The sequence below is a fragment of the Paroedura picta genome, chromosome 11, assembly GCF_049243985.1.
Source record: "Paroedura picta isolate Pp20150507F chromosome 11, Ppicta_v3.0, whole genome shotgun sequence".
Classification (NCBI taxonomy): Eukaryota; Metazoa; Chordata; class Lepidosauria; order Squamata; family Gekkonidae; genus Paroedura; species Paroedura picta.
Genome location: NC_135379.1, coordinates 38,067,888 through 38,082,580, shown reverse-complemented (window position 1 = coordinate 38,082,580; position 14,693 = coordinate 38,067,888). Strand labels below are relative to the sequence as shown.

General features: G+C 44.0%; 1 protein-coding gene across 1 annotated transcript in view; it reads left to right on the top strand.

Annotated features, from left to right (window-relative positions):
• Positions 1–154: 154 nt before the first annotated feature.
• The window catches only part of OSBPL10 (oxysterol binding protein like 10), a 99,498-nt gene continuing 84,959 nt past the window's right edge, over positions 155–14,693 (top strand). The window contains exon 1 of the mRNA XM_077304577.1: positions 155–240. Within this exon, the coding sequence (XP_077160692.1) occupies positions 170–240 (71 nt within the window). The 5' untranslated portion in view covers positions 155–169. The remainder of the gene's footprint in view (positions 241–14,693) is intronic.

Sequence of the window (14,693 nt, the reverse complement as noted above, 5' to 3'; positions counted from 1 at the left end):
CGTCTGAAACAGACCACAGCACCTGTTTGTAGAGTGTGCGGAGAGGGGAAGGTCTGTGCCAAGAAGGGGCCTGGCTTTGCCGCTCCCTTTTGAGTGAGAAAATGCTGCTGGGAGGAAGAAATGCTCTTGTTCAGGGAATGCATCATTTTTTTCCTAAACTGGAGGGTGGATGAAACGCTGTTGGGACAGGGATTCCGTGGCAGGGCAGCGATTCAGCGGCGCCACGCACTGCGGGGAAAGGTAAAGGACCTCCGCAAGACCCTTTTCATGGAACCCGTTTTCAGAAAGGCAGTGAGATTTTTAAACAGGAACAAATAACATGTGTCAGGAAAAGGGTAGTTGAGATGAGGAATCAAGCGTTTACGTATAAAATATATATTATTTAGTTAGAAGTTCTTAGTTACATGCATTTGAGGTGTTCATAGGCTTATTTTTTGTGGTTGAGAATTCATTTAAACTGACAGGTTTCCTTACTGCGATGTTTCTCAACTTTCCTAATGCCGCGACCCTTTAATACAGTTCCTCCTGTTGTGGTGACCCCCAACCATAAAATTATGCAAGCGTTCTTTCACAGAAATTAAACTGAAACTGACCAATGGTATGAAGATGATTGTATATAAATTGTTTTTTTCCTGGGGTTTCTCAGTTCAGTTCTGCCTCATGTCCCACCATGCTCATCTTTCCCACTGCTCCAGACTGACAAACGCTCTATCTTGATCTACCCTGCAAGGCTGTTGTGTACATGGTGCCTCCCTGGCCAAGCTGCTTGCCCTGCCACGACCACTCTGAAAGGGTCCTGACCCCCAGGTTAAGAACCACTGTCTTACTGTGTTTGTCTAAAAACTGTTTTTCCTTCTTCTTTTTTTTCCTCTATTGAGTTTCTCCGAACTCCCCTAGCTTCCAGAAAGTGGGCACACTTTCTTAGCACCACTACTTTTCCTTCTAGAAGCACCAGTATTCCACTGCCTACTGAGGAGTCTGAAGCATCTTCTCTCTGTCTCTCTCACGCACACGCACACACACACACACTCTTACACATTAGTTTGAGAAAATCACACTCCTAATTTCCACTTTATAACTGGACAGGGATCCTCCTTTTCTCGTTAGAAGAATTCTCCATCAAATTTGGCTCAAACTGGGAGCTAACACCTCACTGCTCATATTCCCAGTGCCAAATATCTACCCTAGTTATCCAGATTGCCCTCTGAACAAGCATCCAAATCAGAATCAAATCAGACTTACCCACTTTTCAGTACCCAGCTCCTATATTAATCCCCTTTCAGCTGTTGCTGGCCAATCAGAACTAGACCTCTGAGGCTTTTTAACCCTTCACTAACTGTTGCTGTTATTGCAGCACTTGGAACCCATCTGTCACATGGACAAATAGTGCTTTACCAATTAGGATACTGTGTTATATGAGCCTGTGAACTTGGAGTCTGTGTCATACCTTAAGTTTATACATTTATAAGAGACAGACATAGAATTTTTTCAACATGTCACTTCAGATCAGAAATATAATATCTTTCCGAGAAGAATATGCTGTTGGCACGTTTTTAGAAAAGGCATAAAAGTACATGAATGATGTGGCCCATGGATCATTGAAGGCTTAATGCAGCGTGTCGACAGATGAGATAGAAGCTTCTTTCGTTGAAATACAGTGCTGTGTTTCAGACTTAAAAAAAAAAAGAATTCAGGTTTGAAGCCATATCCGTCCGAACTGATCTTATAAACTTCTGCATTGAGAAAACTAAAAAGCCTTATCTTTTGACTGCTGGTTACTTAATCTATATTTTTACTAACCAGAGTAACGGAACTTGAGACATGAAGATGATGACATGAGCCTTTCCCCAAAAAACTGCAGCAGTGTGTAGCAACACCACTTCAATTCTCTTACACCAGCAGCAGCTTGTGCTCAAAATTGTTATGACAAAAAAAATGTGCAGAGAGGAAACATTGAAGAAGAAGAGCTGTTTTTTATGTCCTGCTTTTCATTGCTGGAAGGAACGTAAAAGCAGCTTATAATCACCTTCCCTTCCTCTTCCCTGCTTTTCAATGCCTGAAGGAGTCTTAGTGGCTTACAATCGCCTTCCTTTCCTCTCCCCACAATAGACACCCTGTGAGGTTGATAAGGCTGAGAGAAGTCTGACAGAACTGCTGTGTGAGTACAGTTCTAATAGGACTGTGACTAGCCAAGGTCACCCAGCTATCTGCATGTGGAGGAGAGGGAAATCAAACCTGGTCTAATAGGACTGTGACTAGTCAAGGTCACCCAGCTGACTGCATGTGGAGGAGAGGGGAATCAAACCTGGTCTAATAGGATTGTGACTAGCCAAGGTCACCCAACTGACTGCATGTGGTAGAGAGGATAATCAAACCTGGCTCTCCAGATTAGAGGCTTCTGTTCTGAACCACCACACCAAGCTGAGTCACACAGGGATAGAGGTGGCCTGGGAACAATCCCTTTTCCTGTCATTAGGATTCTACATACTCACTTGAGGCAGCCTTTTGTAATAGGCTGTAGAGATAAATTTGTCTGCTGAAAGCTGCTGATATGGCTACACTGACACAAACAATTCATCCCCATACACACCAGCGTGGCCTAGTAGTGTTTCAAATGCTGGATCCAGGTAGAACCAGGTCTGAATCTCCATTCTGCCATGGAAACTTACTAGGCGATCTTGTGAGTCTGACTCACTTCATAGGGTTGTTGTTATTGTGGGCAGAGCAGAAGACGGGGGAGAATATGGCAAGCCTTGTTGTATCCCCCTCGTGGAGGAAGGTGGGATGTACATGAAGTAAATACATTAGAAAGTAAATAGTTGCATCTGAATCAGAGCATCTGAAGCACATGACGGGAAAGTTAAATTGATAAAGAAGTGAGTTACAGTAACATATGCTCATTCAATTCCTCCCACCTGCTGATGTGGGGAAAGACAGCCCCTTATAGTGTGGGGAACTAGTGTACTACACAGCCAGCTTGGTGTAGTGGTTAAGAGCGGCGGCATCTAATCTGGTGAGCCAGTTTTGATTCCTCGCTCCTCCACGTGCAGCCAGCTGGGTGACCTTGGGCTTGTCACAGCCCTGATAGTGCTGTTCTCACAGAGCAGTCTTGTCAGAGCTCTCTCAGCCTTACCAACCTCACAGACTGTCTGTTGCGGGGAGAGGAAGGGAAGGCGATTGTAAGCCACTTTGAGACTCCTTCAGGCACTGAAAAGCAGGGTATAAAAACCAGCTCTTTTTCTTCTACTGCTACATGCAGAGAGACACATTGTAACCCACTGTAGCCTCTCAGTCAATGGAGACTGACAGTGCAGGACTAAACTGTTACACCCTTCTGAGTCATGGATTTTACTTGCACTGGATTGCCATGGATACAGGATACAGGAACTGTATGTTTGCCCACACTCCCCACCTCAGGGCAAAGAGTTCCACAAGGTCATTGTAACTGGGAAAATGGCCCAGTGGAGAACTCTCATACAGATCACTGTCAGCCTCTTCTAATGGGCCTTCAGTGCAAAAAGGGGAGGACAAGTTTTATTTCTGTTGCTATCACCATAAGCAGTGCTTTATTTTTCTGCTTTGGGGCTGAGTTCCGATCATTCAGTTATAAGCTGAAGTGTTATGGTGTGGGTTGGGGGCTACCCCTGTACTATACCTACCTGCGATGACCTCAGTTATTTTTTGGGATGGTAGCATGCTCTCAGAGCCATCATAAAGTTTGATGGATCTCAATGGACTTAAAAGGGGAAACTGCTCTGGACTGCACTGTTTGTCCCTCTCCTAAAAATCTTAAATTCAAATAGGTAGCAGTGTTGGTCTGAAGTACCACAATAAAATCAGAGTCCAGTAGCACCTTTAAGACCAACAAAGATTTATTCAAGGCGTGAGTTTTCGAGTGCAAGCACTCTTCCTCAGACTATGAACTTCCATCATGACAGTGGCAATATAAAACAAAAATTAATTCTGTCAAATTAGTAAACTGTGTCACACATCCAAATACAGCCATAGGATAATTCTTTGCCAAAACAGCCAATCAATCCCCTCGAATTCAGTTGTCGTTAACAAAAAAAAATTTCTGTCGTTAACAGAAATAAAACTGACAGACAATCCCTGAAGACAGAAATGAAAAGAATTAATTTTTGCTTTATATTGACTGGACTCTGATTTTATTGTTCTACTGGACAATTTACTGGACTTTATTGTTCTAAAAATCTTGTTGACTACGGCTTGTCTCATTAAACAATGAGAACCACAGAGAAATGGAGAACAGTTTCTAGTCAACCCCTACTTATCTGGCATATAAGGGAACCATCAATGGTCCCTGATTTAATTTGATCTGTATCAATGAGCTCCCAAGTCTACAGTGTGCTTAGAATTCCTGCTTTGGATTTCATAATTCAGAAGAGCTTGACATCAGGGTGGTAAAGTCAGATACAAAATCTATGCTTAAAGTCTTCAAAAATTCATTGCAAGCAATTTAATCACCAGCATTCTCATGTGCATTACGTTTCATTGGGGTTGATAACTGGCACTGTAGTAATTAACACAGCAAATGACATTACATGAGCCTATATAATCTTTTAACGACTCAAACTCTTCTGGGATTTTATTCTAAATTGTATTAAATAACCCAGCACCCTTTACCTTTTCTTTCAGAATGGAAAAGGTAAGCTATTGTTAAGTCCCACGTCAAGATTGAGCAGATGTTCGGGAAATAACAAGCCGGCATTAGAACATCATTTGTTTACATTAGCAAATCTAACTTGACATTCAAATGAATGACAAATAGAGTGGATAGAACCCTCCCCCCCCCCGGAAGTTTCTGCTTAGCTGTAACCTTCATGCTCACAAAGCAACTCTGCTCAGCAAACAAGGGAGAAATTATGCTCTAACAGCCCGGTCTATTCTCCGTTTCCCAGAACTCTACAGGCTAAATTCAACAGCAGGTTTCTCTCTTGAGCAAGACAGTTAAGGAATTTTACGCATCTGATGATGATGAGCCTGTGTTGGCTTGCCAAATTGCAGAAGTGTTGTGTTCCTGCCCAGGTCCCCCCACTGCGGATCTGTTCTTTCAATCTCTGTTCCCTGAGCAATATTATCTTAGTCAAGGGCTAGTGCCACATTATCTCTCCGGGAAGAGTTTAATGATTTGTTTTTCTTTTTGGAATGTAGAATGTATTCTGAACAGAGGTGTGAGAGAATTATGACTGGGGAGGGAACTGATGAACTCTCTTCAAAAGTCTAGACCAAGGGTGGCCAAACTGTGGCTCTCCAGATGCCAATGGACATGAGCCCGGTCCAGAACCTTTATAGGATAAAATAGGTAAAAGGTCAGGGTCTAGGCCAGGGATGGCCAAACTGTGACTATAATTACCATGAACCCCTGCCAGCATGTTCATGGGAAAGCGGGGTGGGTGAGTGGCTATTTCGGACTCTGAGTTGATGTTTGGCCAAAATTAACTGTCATTGGTATAGGTTGGTCATAACTTATAACTGTCATTGGTATAGATAATAATTTTTGCTCTGTAGAATTATAGGACATTGTTATACATGAGACTTCCAACTGTCTATAACGTAGCTATGAAAGTATATCCCCTTCAGCAAACACTGTTTTGCTAGTTTTAAACGTCAAAGGAAATTTTAATGTGCCTTTTCTTTCAGGTTTTATCACACAGTAATGAGATACAGATATGGCATGTGACATTTTATTATGAATTATCTGTGGAACATTGTTTAAGTAATGGTGTAAAAATTAAAAAAAATACTGCATGCCTAGATCCTCTCTGAAGGCGCTTTTCTCGATGTTTCCACTGTCCAAACTGGACAGATTACTAAAGCTGAGACAGTACGTCAGATAGCTGCACAAGAACTTTGAAATAGCCTGACGTGGGCTTTGCCCTTGGCTTATCAGGGTTGCCCCAGCTGGGAAAGATGGCATTTTTTAAAAGGGGTTTTTTTTGGAAACTGAAACTGATGGTTGTAGATATGCATCCTGCATATCTGTTTGACATTTTAAATTGTGCCTAGGTGTGCTTTTTGGTTCTTTCGCTCTTCTTGGTGCTATTTCACACCTTTACATTGTTCTAGGTTCTGTCATAGGTAGGGATGCCAGCTTCTAGGTGGGACCTGAGAATCCCCAGTAATTACAGCTCATGTTCAGCCTACAGTGATCTTTGGAGAAAATGGATGCTGCGGAGGGGACTCTAGGGCAGGGGTAGTCAACCTGTGGTCCTCCAGATGTTCATGGACTACAATTCCCTTGAGCCCCTGCCAGGGTTTGCTGGCAGGGGCTTATGGGAATTGTAGTCCATGAACATCTGGAAGACCACAGGTTGACCACCCCTGCTCTAGGGCATTGTTCCCCACTGAAGCCTCCAAACCTTCAGGAGTTTTCCAACCCTGACCAGATAATCCTACCCCCCCATCTTCCACCAGTGCCTGGGGGTGGGGGAACCCAACAACCCTAGTCATAAGCTGCCTGAGGAAAGGGCCAAAAAGTTTGAGAATGAGAGGCTGAATAAACATGACTGAACGTAGGCCAGAGGGTAGGGTCTTGTGTAAAACGAGCTTTCCCATTTGCCAAGCAATATGAATGCATTCCTTCGGTAGAGATTTGTTAACAGAGTTGCAACTGGGCTGCTTTTCAGATTTGTCCCTCTCTCTGTTGCCAGCATGCCCACAATGCAGCACTTCTGAGAGGTGGCTCATATCCAAAGCAATGGGAATTGTAGTCCATGGACATCTGGAGGGCCACAGTTTGACCACCCCTGGGCTAGGGGAAAACAGAAAAAGCTAAAGGCAACAGAACAGCAAGAGAAAGAAGGGAGGGGGTATTGTTTAGCTCTGCTAACCTTCAGGCTGTTTCTGCTTTAAAAAAAAATGATCCTAACTCATACTTTGTAGACTACCTTTGTTAGTATCCTTGAAAAAGCCAATTTAAAGAAATACTACACTGTATTGATAAGTTCACTGCTGAAGTAAAAACGAAAACGAGGCCGTTGTACCTAGGAACTCGTTCTGCTTATAACAGTTTATATTGTTTGAATAAAGTTTTTGCCATCGCCAGCTTGAAAACTACCTTCTCTTGTCTACTGACAGAGTAGCCACAGCTCAACTATGGTGAGGGCCAGCATGGTGCAGTGGATCAGAGTATCAGAGTATCAGTCTAGGATCTGTGAGGCCCAGATTTGAGTTCCCGTTCTCCCAAGGAAGGTTGTGGGTTGACCTGGGGCCAGTCACCGACTCTCGGCCTAACTTACCTTGCACAAAGTTGTTTTGAGGATAGAATAGACAAGAGGACGAAACTGCAAGCCACTGGGTCCTCATTCAGATAACAGGCAGGGTAGAAATGCAGTAAAAAAACAAATTAAACATTAGCAACCACATTTCTCATTGTCTGTGATGTCCGCATTCAGGAGCGTATGTTGAATCTGCCGAATACTGCTTGTCAAACGTACATTAGAAGCAGGGAAGCAGCAGCTGTCTGAGGAGAGCAGAGGCAGCTTGGTCAGAGGCCAACAGAAACTTAGGAGTTCTCTTGTTGCAAAAGCAGTTTTGCCCATGGACCACAGTGTTGACAGTACAACCAGGTGCCCGTGGTACTCCCGACTTCACGGAGTACAATGGTGGGTGTTCCCTGCTCATGTTTCTTTGGCGTACTTCCAGCGGTTGCTACACTAGGTTGCTACACTAAGGACAGCATGTGCTCGTCTCAAGTGCCCCAGCAGCAAGATAGGGTGCCAAGTTGCAACACTTTCTGTTTTAGGCTGTAAGTTGGTAATACACACTTCTTGGGTAGAGAAGCAGAACTGAGAATGCTACCAGGGGTATGCAGTGCCGTTGTTGTTTTAGAGCAAACAGACTGGATTGTCACCATCTAGAAAAGCAATAACCAACTTCTATGTTTTTGTGACCTACAACTGTATTCAAGGTGTCTGATTGGCTGGTTTAGCAAAGAATTATCATATGGCTGTATTTGGATGCTGTGACACAGTTTGCTAATGTAACAGGATTAACTTTTGCTTATATATTCCCACTGTCATGATGGTCAGTTCATAGTCTGAGGAAGAGTGCTTGCACTCGAAAGCTCACGCCTTGAATAAATCTTTGTTGGTCTTAAAGGGGCCACTGGACTCGGATTTTGTTTTGTTGTGCTGCTTCAGACCAAAATGTCTGCCCACTTGAATCCAACTTCTAAGAGTTTCACAGCAGGATCTCATGCTTGCCAAGTGTGCAGCCCCTGCACTACAACACCATGGAGAGATTGCACTTATCTGCTTTCAGGATCAACGTGAGCTATCATGAAATCATCTTAATTATACCTCTTTGTTCTCTCTGCAGTGGCTAACCTGATTAAGCTCCTTTAGCAGAACATTTTCATCCCTGTCTCTTCCAGAACACACACGGAGGAGTTTAATGGAGCAGGAGTGCAGGAGGTGATTCCCCTTCATCTTTATAGCTTCCTGTTTTAGGGTTCCTTTTATTAGTGGTTTGTTATATGCTGAACCCCTCTTTAAGTTGAAGCCTAGCCACATGTTATGACCCAGGGATGTTTCCGGGGAAGGTGATGAAGCATGTTTAGAAACTGGTGCGTCCCAGTTGCACACAGGTTGAGACTGCAGCCTATGAAGAAAAGGAGCTTAGGACTCCCCCCACAGCCCTGCAGGATGCCATGTGCCTTCTTGGGGGTTGAATGTTTACTGATGAGCGACATGTTGTTTCCACAATGGGGCAAATAGCGCCCACCAGCACTTTTTCCAGCCTGGTCCAGATAGCTCAGCCTAGCTTGACCTTGTCAGACCTTGGAAGCTAAGCTAGCCTGGTTAGAATTTGGATGGGAGAATTCCAAGAAGTACCAGGGTAGTGATGTAGAGGCATTCAGTGGAAAACTACTTCTGGATGCCTCTTGCCTTGAAAACTCTCTGGGACCACCATCAGTCAGCCATGATTTGATGGCAAAGAACAAACAAACAAACAAACATGGCTACCCACTTGAAACAAGCAAGCACTTTTCAGGCTGGGAAGATGGCACAAAAGCTAAGCTACCTCTCTGTGGGTGCCATGGTCCCAATCCAGACTGAGCCTGTGCATGCTTGGGAGGCACTGAACTTCAGAACACACCTGTCCACCCTTCCTGAGGCTGTCCCCTGAGAAAACATCATGTTTACTCAGGCCAGGCTTTCTCACCCAGGAGCTCATGGGAATTGTAGTCCACGGACCTCTGTAGAGCCAGTTTGGCCACCCCTTATACTGATGTGAGCTTCTCAAAGGAGGGGGGGGGGATGCAACTGCAATAGAGGCCAGTCAAACAAGCATTGTGGAAGGGGAGACAGGCCATGTCATACATGATATTTACATTAGGCATCTTTCATTTGATTGTTAGAAGACCTTTAGGTGTGGCAGGTTGAAATCTGGCCGTGTAATGCCAGAATCATCCGTTAATTTGTCTCTATCATGTATACAGTTTGTTCTATTGACTTCTCAGTAATGTGCCTTCCTGCCGTAAGCCGTCCTGATGTATTAAACTTGTAATTTGTAGGGATGGGAGCCAGACAAAGATTTTTAGTTCCATTTCTTTGGATGGAAGGGTTAATGACATGTATAAACCCCTCTCATTTCAATCACCGTGATTTACAAGTGTCTAACCTTAGCAGGGATGTACGCACTGATTTCAATGCGAGAATTTAAGTGCATGTTTAATCCTCGCCTGTTGAAATCAATGCTTATTTAGAGTACACCAGGGCCCTACATCTTTGGCCACTGCAAATAAGAAAAGAAGAGCTGTTCTTTTATGCCCTGCTTTTTACTACTTGAAGGACTCCCAAAGCAGCTTCTAGACACCTTTCTCTTCCTCTCCCTCTCCCCACAACAGACATCCTGTGGGGTAGGTGGAGCTGAGAGAGCTCTAAGAAAACTGCTCCAGGAGAACAGCTGTAGGAGAACAGAGACTAGCCAAAGGTCACCCAGTTGGCTGCATGTGGAGGAGTTGGGAATCAAACCAGTTCTCCAGGTTAGAGTCTATTGCTCTGCACCACGCTGCGTCTCCTAAATAAACCTTTAAAAAACTGCTTCCCTCCCCTCCCCCCTCACTATTTTTATTATGCCTAGAATTTTCTCCATAAACCCTGAGCTCCAACGGCACTGATAGACTGAGGCCTGTTTGAAGGGCCGTTGTTTACCTTTCTACAGTCATTTGGAGAGCAATGGAAATTAAGCAGATGGCTGACAGGCATGGGAAACATCTAGCAGACTCTGTTGTGGGACCCACCAGCAGTTTATATTGTCCTCTTTTGAACCTGAGCAGGAGGAGGAACTTTTGCCCCCCTCTGAAATCAAAGAGAGCAGCTGCAAAAAGCTGAGGCAAAGGAGGTCTGGTTAACTCACAGGGAATTTTCCCCAAGGGCCATTACCCTAGAACAGGGGTAGTCAAACTGCGGCCCTCCAGATGTCCATGGACAGCAAATGGTGGCAGGGGCTCATGGGAACTGTAGTCCATGGACATCTGGAGGGCCACAGTTTGACTACCCCTGCCCTAGAGGGCTATTGAGGATGAGGGGGAAGCAAAGTCCAACCCCATCAGCTCTGTCAGCACTTCAGTGGATACAGTGGACATTTCCGCACATCAGAAAAAATAGCGTTGTGCCAGTAGTTCTTCTGATGATTTCTCACAAGTAATTAACATAAATGTTGGGTTTATGCTGGAGGAAAAGGCGGCAAACTACAGATGCTCTACATTCTTCATCCTATCTTCCTCCTTGTCTTCTTGAGGGAGTCTATTCCTACTTCATCCCCACTCAGCTTAATGTCCCCGTAGCCCTCCATTAGAGTCATGATGCTTTTAATTATATTTGGGATGCTCAACTGGAAGAAAAGCATTCCACGTAGACACATGGTGACTTGGAAGGAGATGTTCACCAGACAAATATTTCTCCATGAACAGCTCAGGGCAACTTTCTCTTGGCCCTAACCACCTTTGAACATCTCTTGCCTTGAAAACCCTACAGCAGTGGTTCTCAACCTGGGGGCCGTGACCCCTAGGGGGGGTCGATAAGTCCTTTCCCCAGGGGTCACTGCTGCTCCTGCCACCGCTGCCTTCCTAATGGCACAAGTGTTGCACGCTCCAGTGTGCTGGCGATCATGGAAACCCGAGGCGGCCAGCACTGCAGAGGGGAGGGGTGCCAGCTCTGCTGGTGCCCCTCCCTTCTGCAGCACTGGCACCTCGGGCATCCGTGATGGCCAGAGCACTGTAGCGCCAAACCTATGACCCCCTTTGGGTTTCCAAGGCCACAGCAGCGGTCTCGGCGACCCAAAGGGGGTCGTGCCATCAGGTAAGATGAGAACCACTGCCCAACAGGGTTGCTATAAGCTACAGACAGTTTTATTTGCTAGTTGGGGCTGTTATCTGAGAGTAGGGCTCTAGGGAAATGAATGGAAAACCAGTGACTAAGAATCCTACCAGAAAAATATATCTCAAGTTTATATGTGTACTTACACTGGCATCAGAGATACGTTGAAAAGCTATTTTCAAGTTCAAAGCTTTTACTTACTTATGATGAACATGACCTGTAAATTAATAATGCTCTTTCCCCCCTTCAAACCCTTTGGCATATTCACAGTCATGGTAACTAAAGGGGGATTTTTCAGGATACTATCTGCAGGATAAAGGGGATAATGCTTTTAAAAAATCATCCTGGGCCACACACTTGTCTCCTGCTTTCAGTTTTCCCCATAAAATCATATCTGACTCATACTTTTGAAAAACAACACAAGCAAGAGCACAGCAGACAACTCCACCCAAAGGAAACATTTCACGGCACTACATACAAATCAATGTCTTTGCCAACCATATGTTTCCAATCAATTTTCTTCCAGCATTTAGTTATTTTGTAATGCAGGAGCTCATACTTGCATTGCAGGAAGCCTAGGGATGTCACATACATGCAAACTATATAGACAAAGCTCATACTTCGGGTTAGGAAGTCTAATTCTGCAATTATTTATTTATCTATTTATTTGTATTTATTTGAATGGTTTAGAAAAAGACAGTCAGACATGTTCGAAGGCAGAAGAAAGTTTTCTTTTTTTAAATGTCCTCCAGGGTGTAGCCTCCAGTCTAAAAAAGTGATTGTGCTGATGATGTCACTTGGGATGGGACTTAGTTTATATTAGTGATGGAATGTCTTTGCTTCCTGTAAAGATTTCTTGTTGTGCTAAGCTGTCTGTGTTCCACGGGAGGACATGCTGAGTGTCGGGTGCGGAAGTCAATTGGTTCCACAGGGCTTTTAAAATGGGGCTGATCTGCTGGTTTCCATCATATTGATCTGCTGGTTTCCATCACATGTTCAGCTGTATGTCCATTGAATGTAACATGAATCAGTGGACATTAAAAGCAAAATTAAGGGGATGCCGTACACGGATTGTACATGCACACACTGTAACTTGTGAACAGGGCTATGGACACATCCCTGGAGGCTGACAATTATTTCCAGCAGAAAGATGCAGCAAACGGGATGTCAAAGGTTCTGGCGTGTTACTCAGCAGGGCCTCAGGTTCAGTCTCCAGCCATTTGAGTTAACATGAGCTGTTAGTAAGCAGTGATGTGAAAGACTTTGACCCAAGTCAAAGCCTCTGCCAGTCAGAGTAGAAAAGGCTGACCTAGACAGACCATGGCAGCCAGCCACCTTTATGTGCTTCTGTCTATTCTACAGCTGCTAGAATGGGGGTCTCCCAGGAAGTCTGAATTATACACACATGCAAGGTGATATCTTGATTTGACCCCTCCCCATCATGTACATTAATTGTTGTTTTTATGATTTTAGCTCTGTTTTTAATAGTTTCCCCCATCATGTACATAAATTGTTGTTTTTATGATTTTAGCTCTGTTTTTAATCGTTTCCCCCATCATGTACATAAATTGTTGTTTTTATGATTTTAGCTCTGTTTTTAATAGTTTTAATGTTGTGTATTTTTATGGGGAAGTTGATCTTAATGGTTTTCAAAATTTTATTTTGTCGTGAATGTTTTAATTTATTAGCTGGCTTGTGAGGGCAGGAAGGCAGGGGAGAAAATTTGTGAGCACAGATGTTGTCATCTACAGCAGCCACTTCTCTTCTAGTTTGCATTGAATTTAGTATCTCCCCTCATCTCAACAGGCATTCAATTGAAGTGCGCATCATTATGTTTGAATCTAAAATCTTAGACATGGACAGCTGGGCGACTGGATGCAAACCCACATTCTGGCACTATTTTCTCTGCAATTTAATAATAACCGATACATCATACACACCAATCAACCCTTTGGGGGGGTTTTTTGAGCTCAGTGTTCGTGTTTTTGTCCCTTTTTAAAGCTTTTGCACAAAATATTTCTCCATGCTGTGTTGGTTTACATTTTGGATAGCTTCTAGTATATGAATGTCATATTTAAGAGGTGAGAAGTTTCTAAATATAAAAAAATGAATCACAGTGCTGAACCACAGAGCCTACATATTCTTAAACAATGAAGAGGGATAGGCACTGCAGGAAAATACAGGATAAGTCAAGTCTCACACCTTACCCTAATCTTGACAAGCTGTCATCTTTGATCCTAACAATTTGTGACATTTTTACTGGATATTGTCATTTCATGCTCTGTTTGCCCAGTTTCCAGATACTGGTTTGTCCAGAGAAGAGTGCTAGGCTTGTAGCCAGATAATCTGTACTCACTTCCCATTTCAGGCAATACAGCTTACTTAAAATTCTCTCTCTCAGCCTCAGTTTTAAATTAGGAATAATATTGGTCTACTTCTTACAAGCCAGCAAGGGTCAGAGGAACCTGGGAGATCCAGGTGCAAATTCCCAATCTGCCATGGGAGCTCTCTGGGGCGACTACACCAGTCATGGCTCTCTCAGCCTTACCTCCCTCACAGGGCTCTTGTCAGGTTGAGAATGAAATACATGCCCTGACTCCTTGGAGGAAAGGGGAAATACAATGTGCTTAACAATATTAACAATGTAGTGAAGATACCCATGTGAGCAGAAAACCACTTTGCACATTAGAATGTTAAACAAATGGCCAACCTGCAGAGCTGATATCATAGAACCAGAGTTGGAAGGGGCCAAACAGGCCAACTAGTCCAAGCCTCTGCTCAATGCAAGTTCAACCCTATCCTCAATGCAGGATAAGTATCTGTCCAGCCGTTACTTGAAGACTGCCAGTGAGGGGGAGCTCACCACACCTCCTTAGGCAGGCAGTTCTACTGTTGAACTACTCTGTTCCTGATATCTAGCCAGTGCCATTCTACACATACCGTGGATCCTATCTCCTGCTGCCCACAGGAACCACTCCCTGCCCTCCTCCAAGTGACAACCTTTCAGATACTTAAAGAGTGTGAACATGTTCCCTCCCAACCTCTTCTTCCCCAGGTTGAACATTCCCAAGTCTTCATAGGGTTTGGTTCCCAGATCATCCTCATCGCTCTCCTCTGCACCCTCTCATTAAGATTAACAGCTGACAGACACAACATCACTGTAATCCTGACAGTGCTGTTTTAAGATGTTGCCCTCTTCTAAATGCATTGGGCTTCTAAGAGCATAATGCTGTGTTGGACTGTGTTGCAAAATCATGTACCTCAAAATCAGCTCATCTGGAATCCATGTAGCCCTGTTGAACAAAGATGGTGATTGCATTGACAAAGATGAGGATAGGTTTCTTCTTA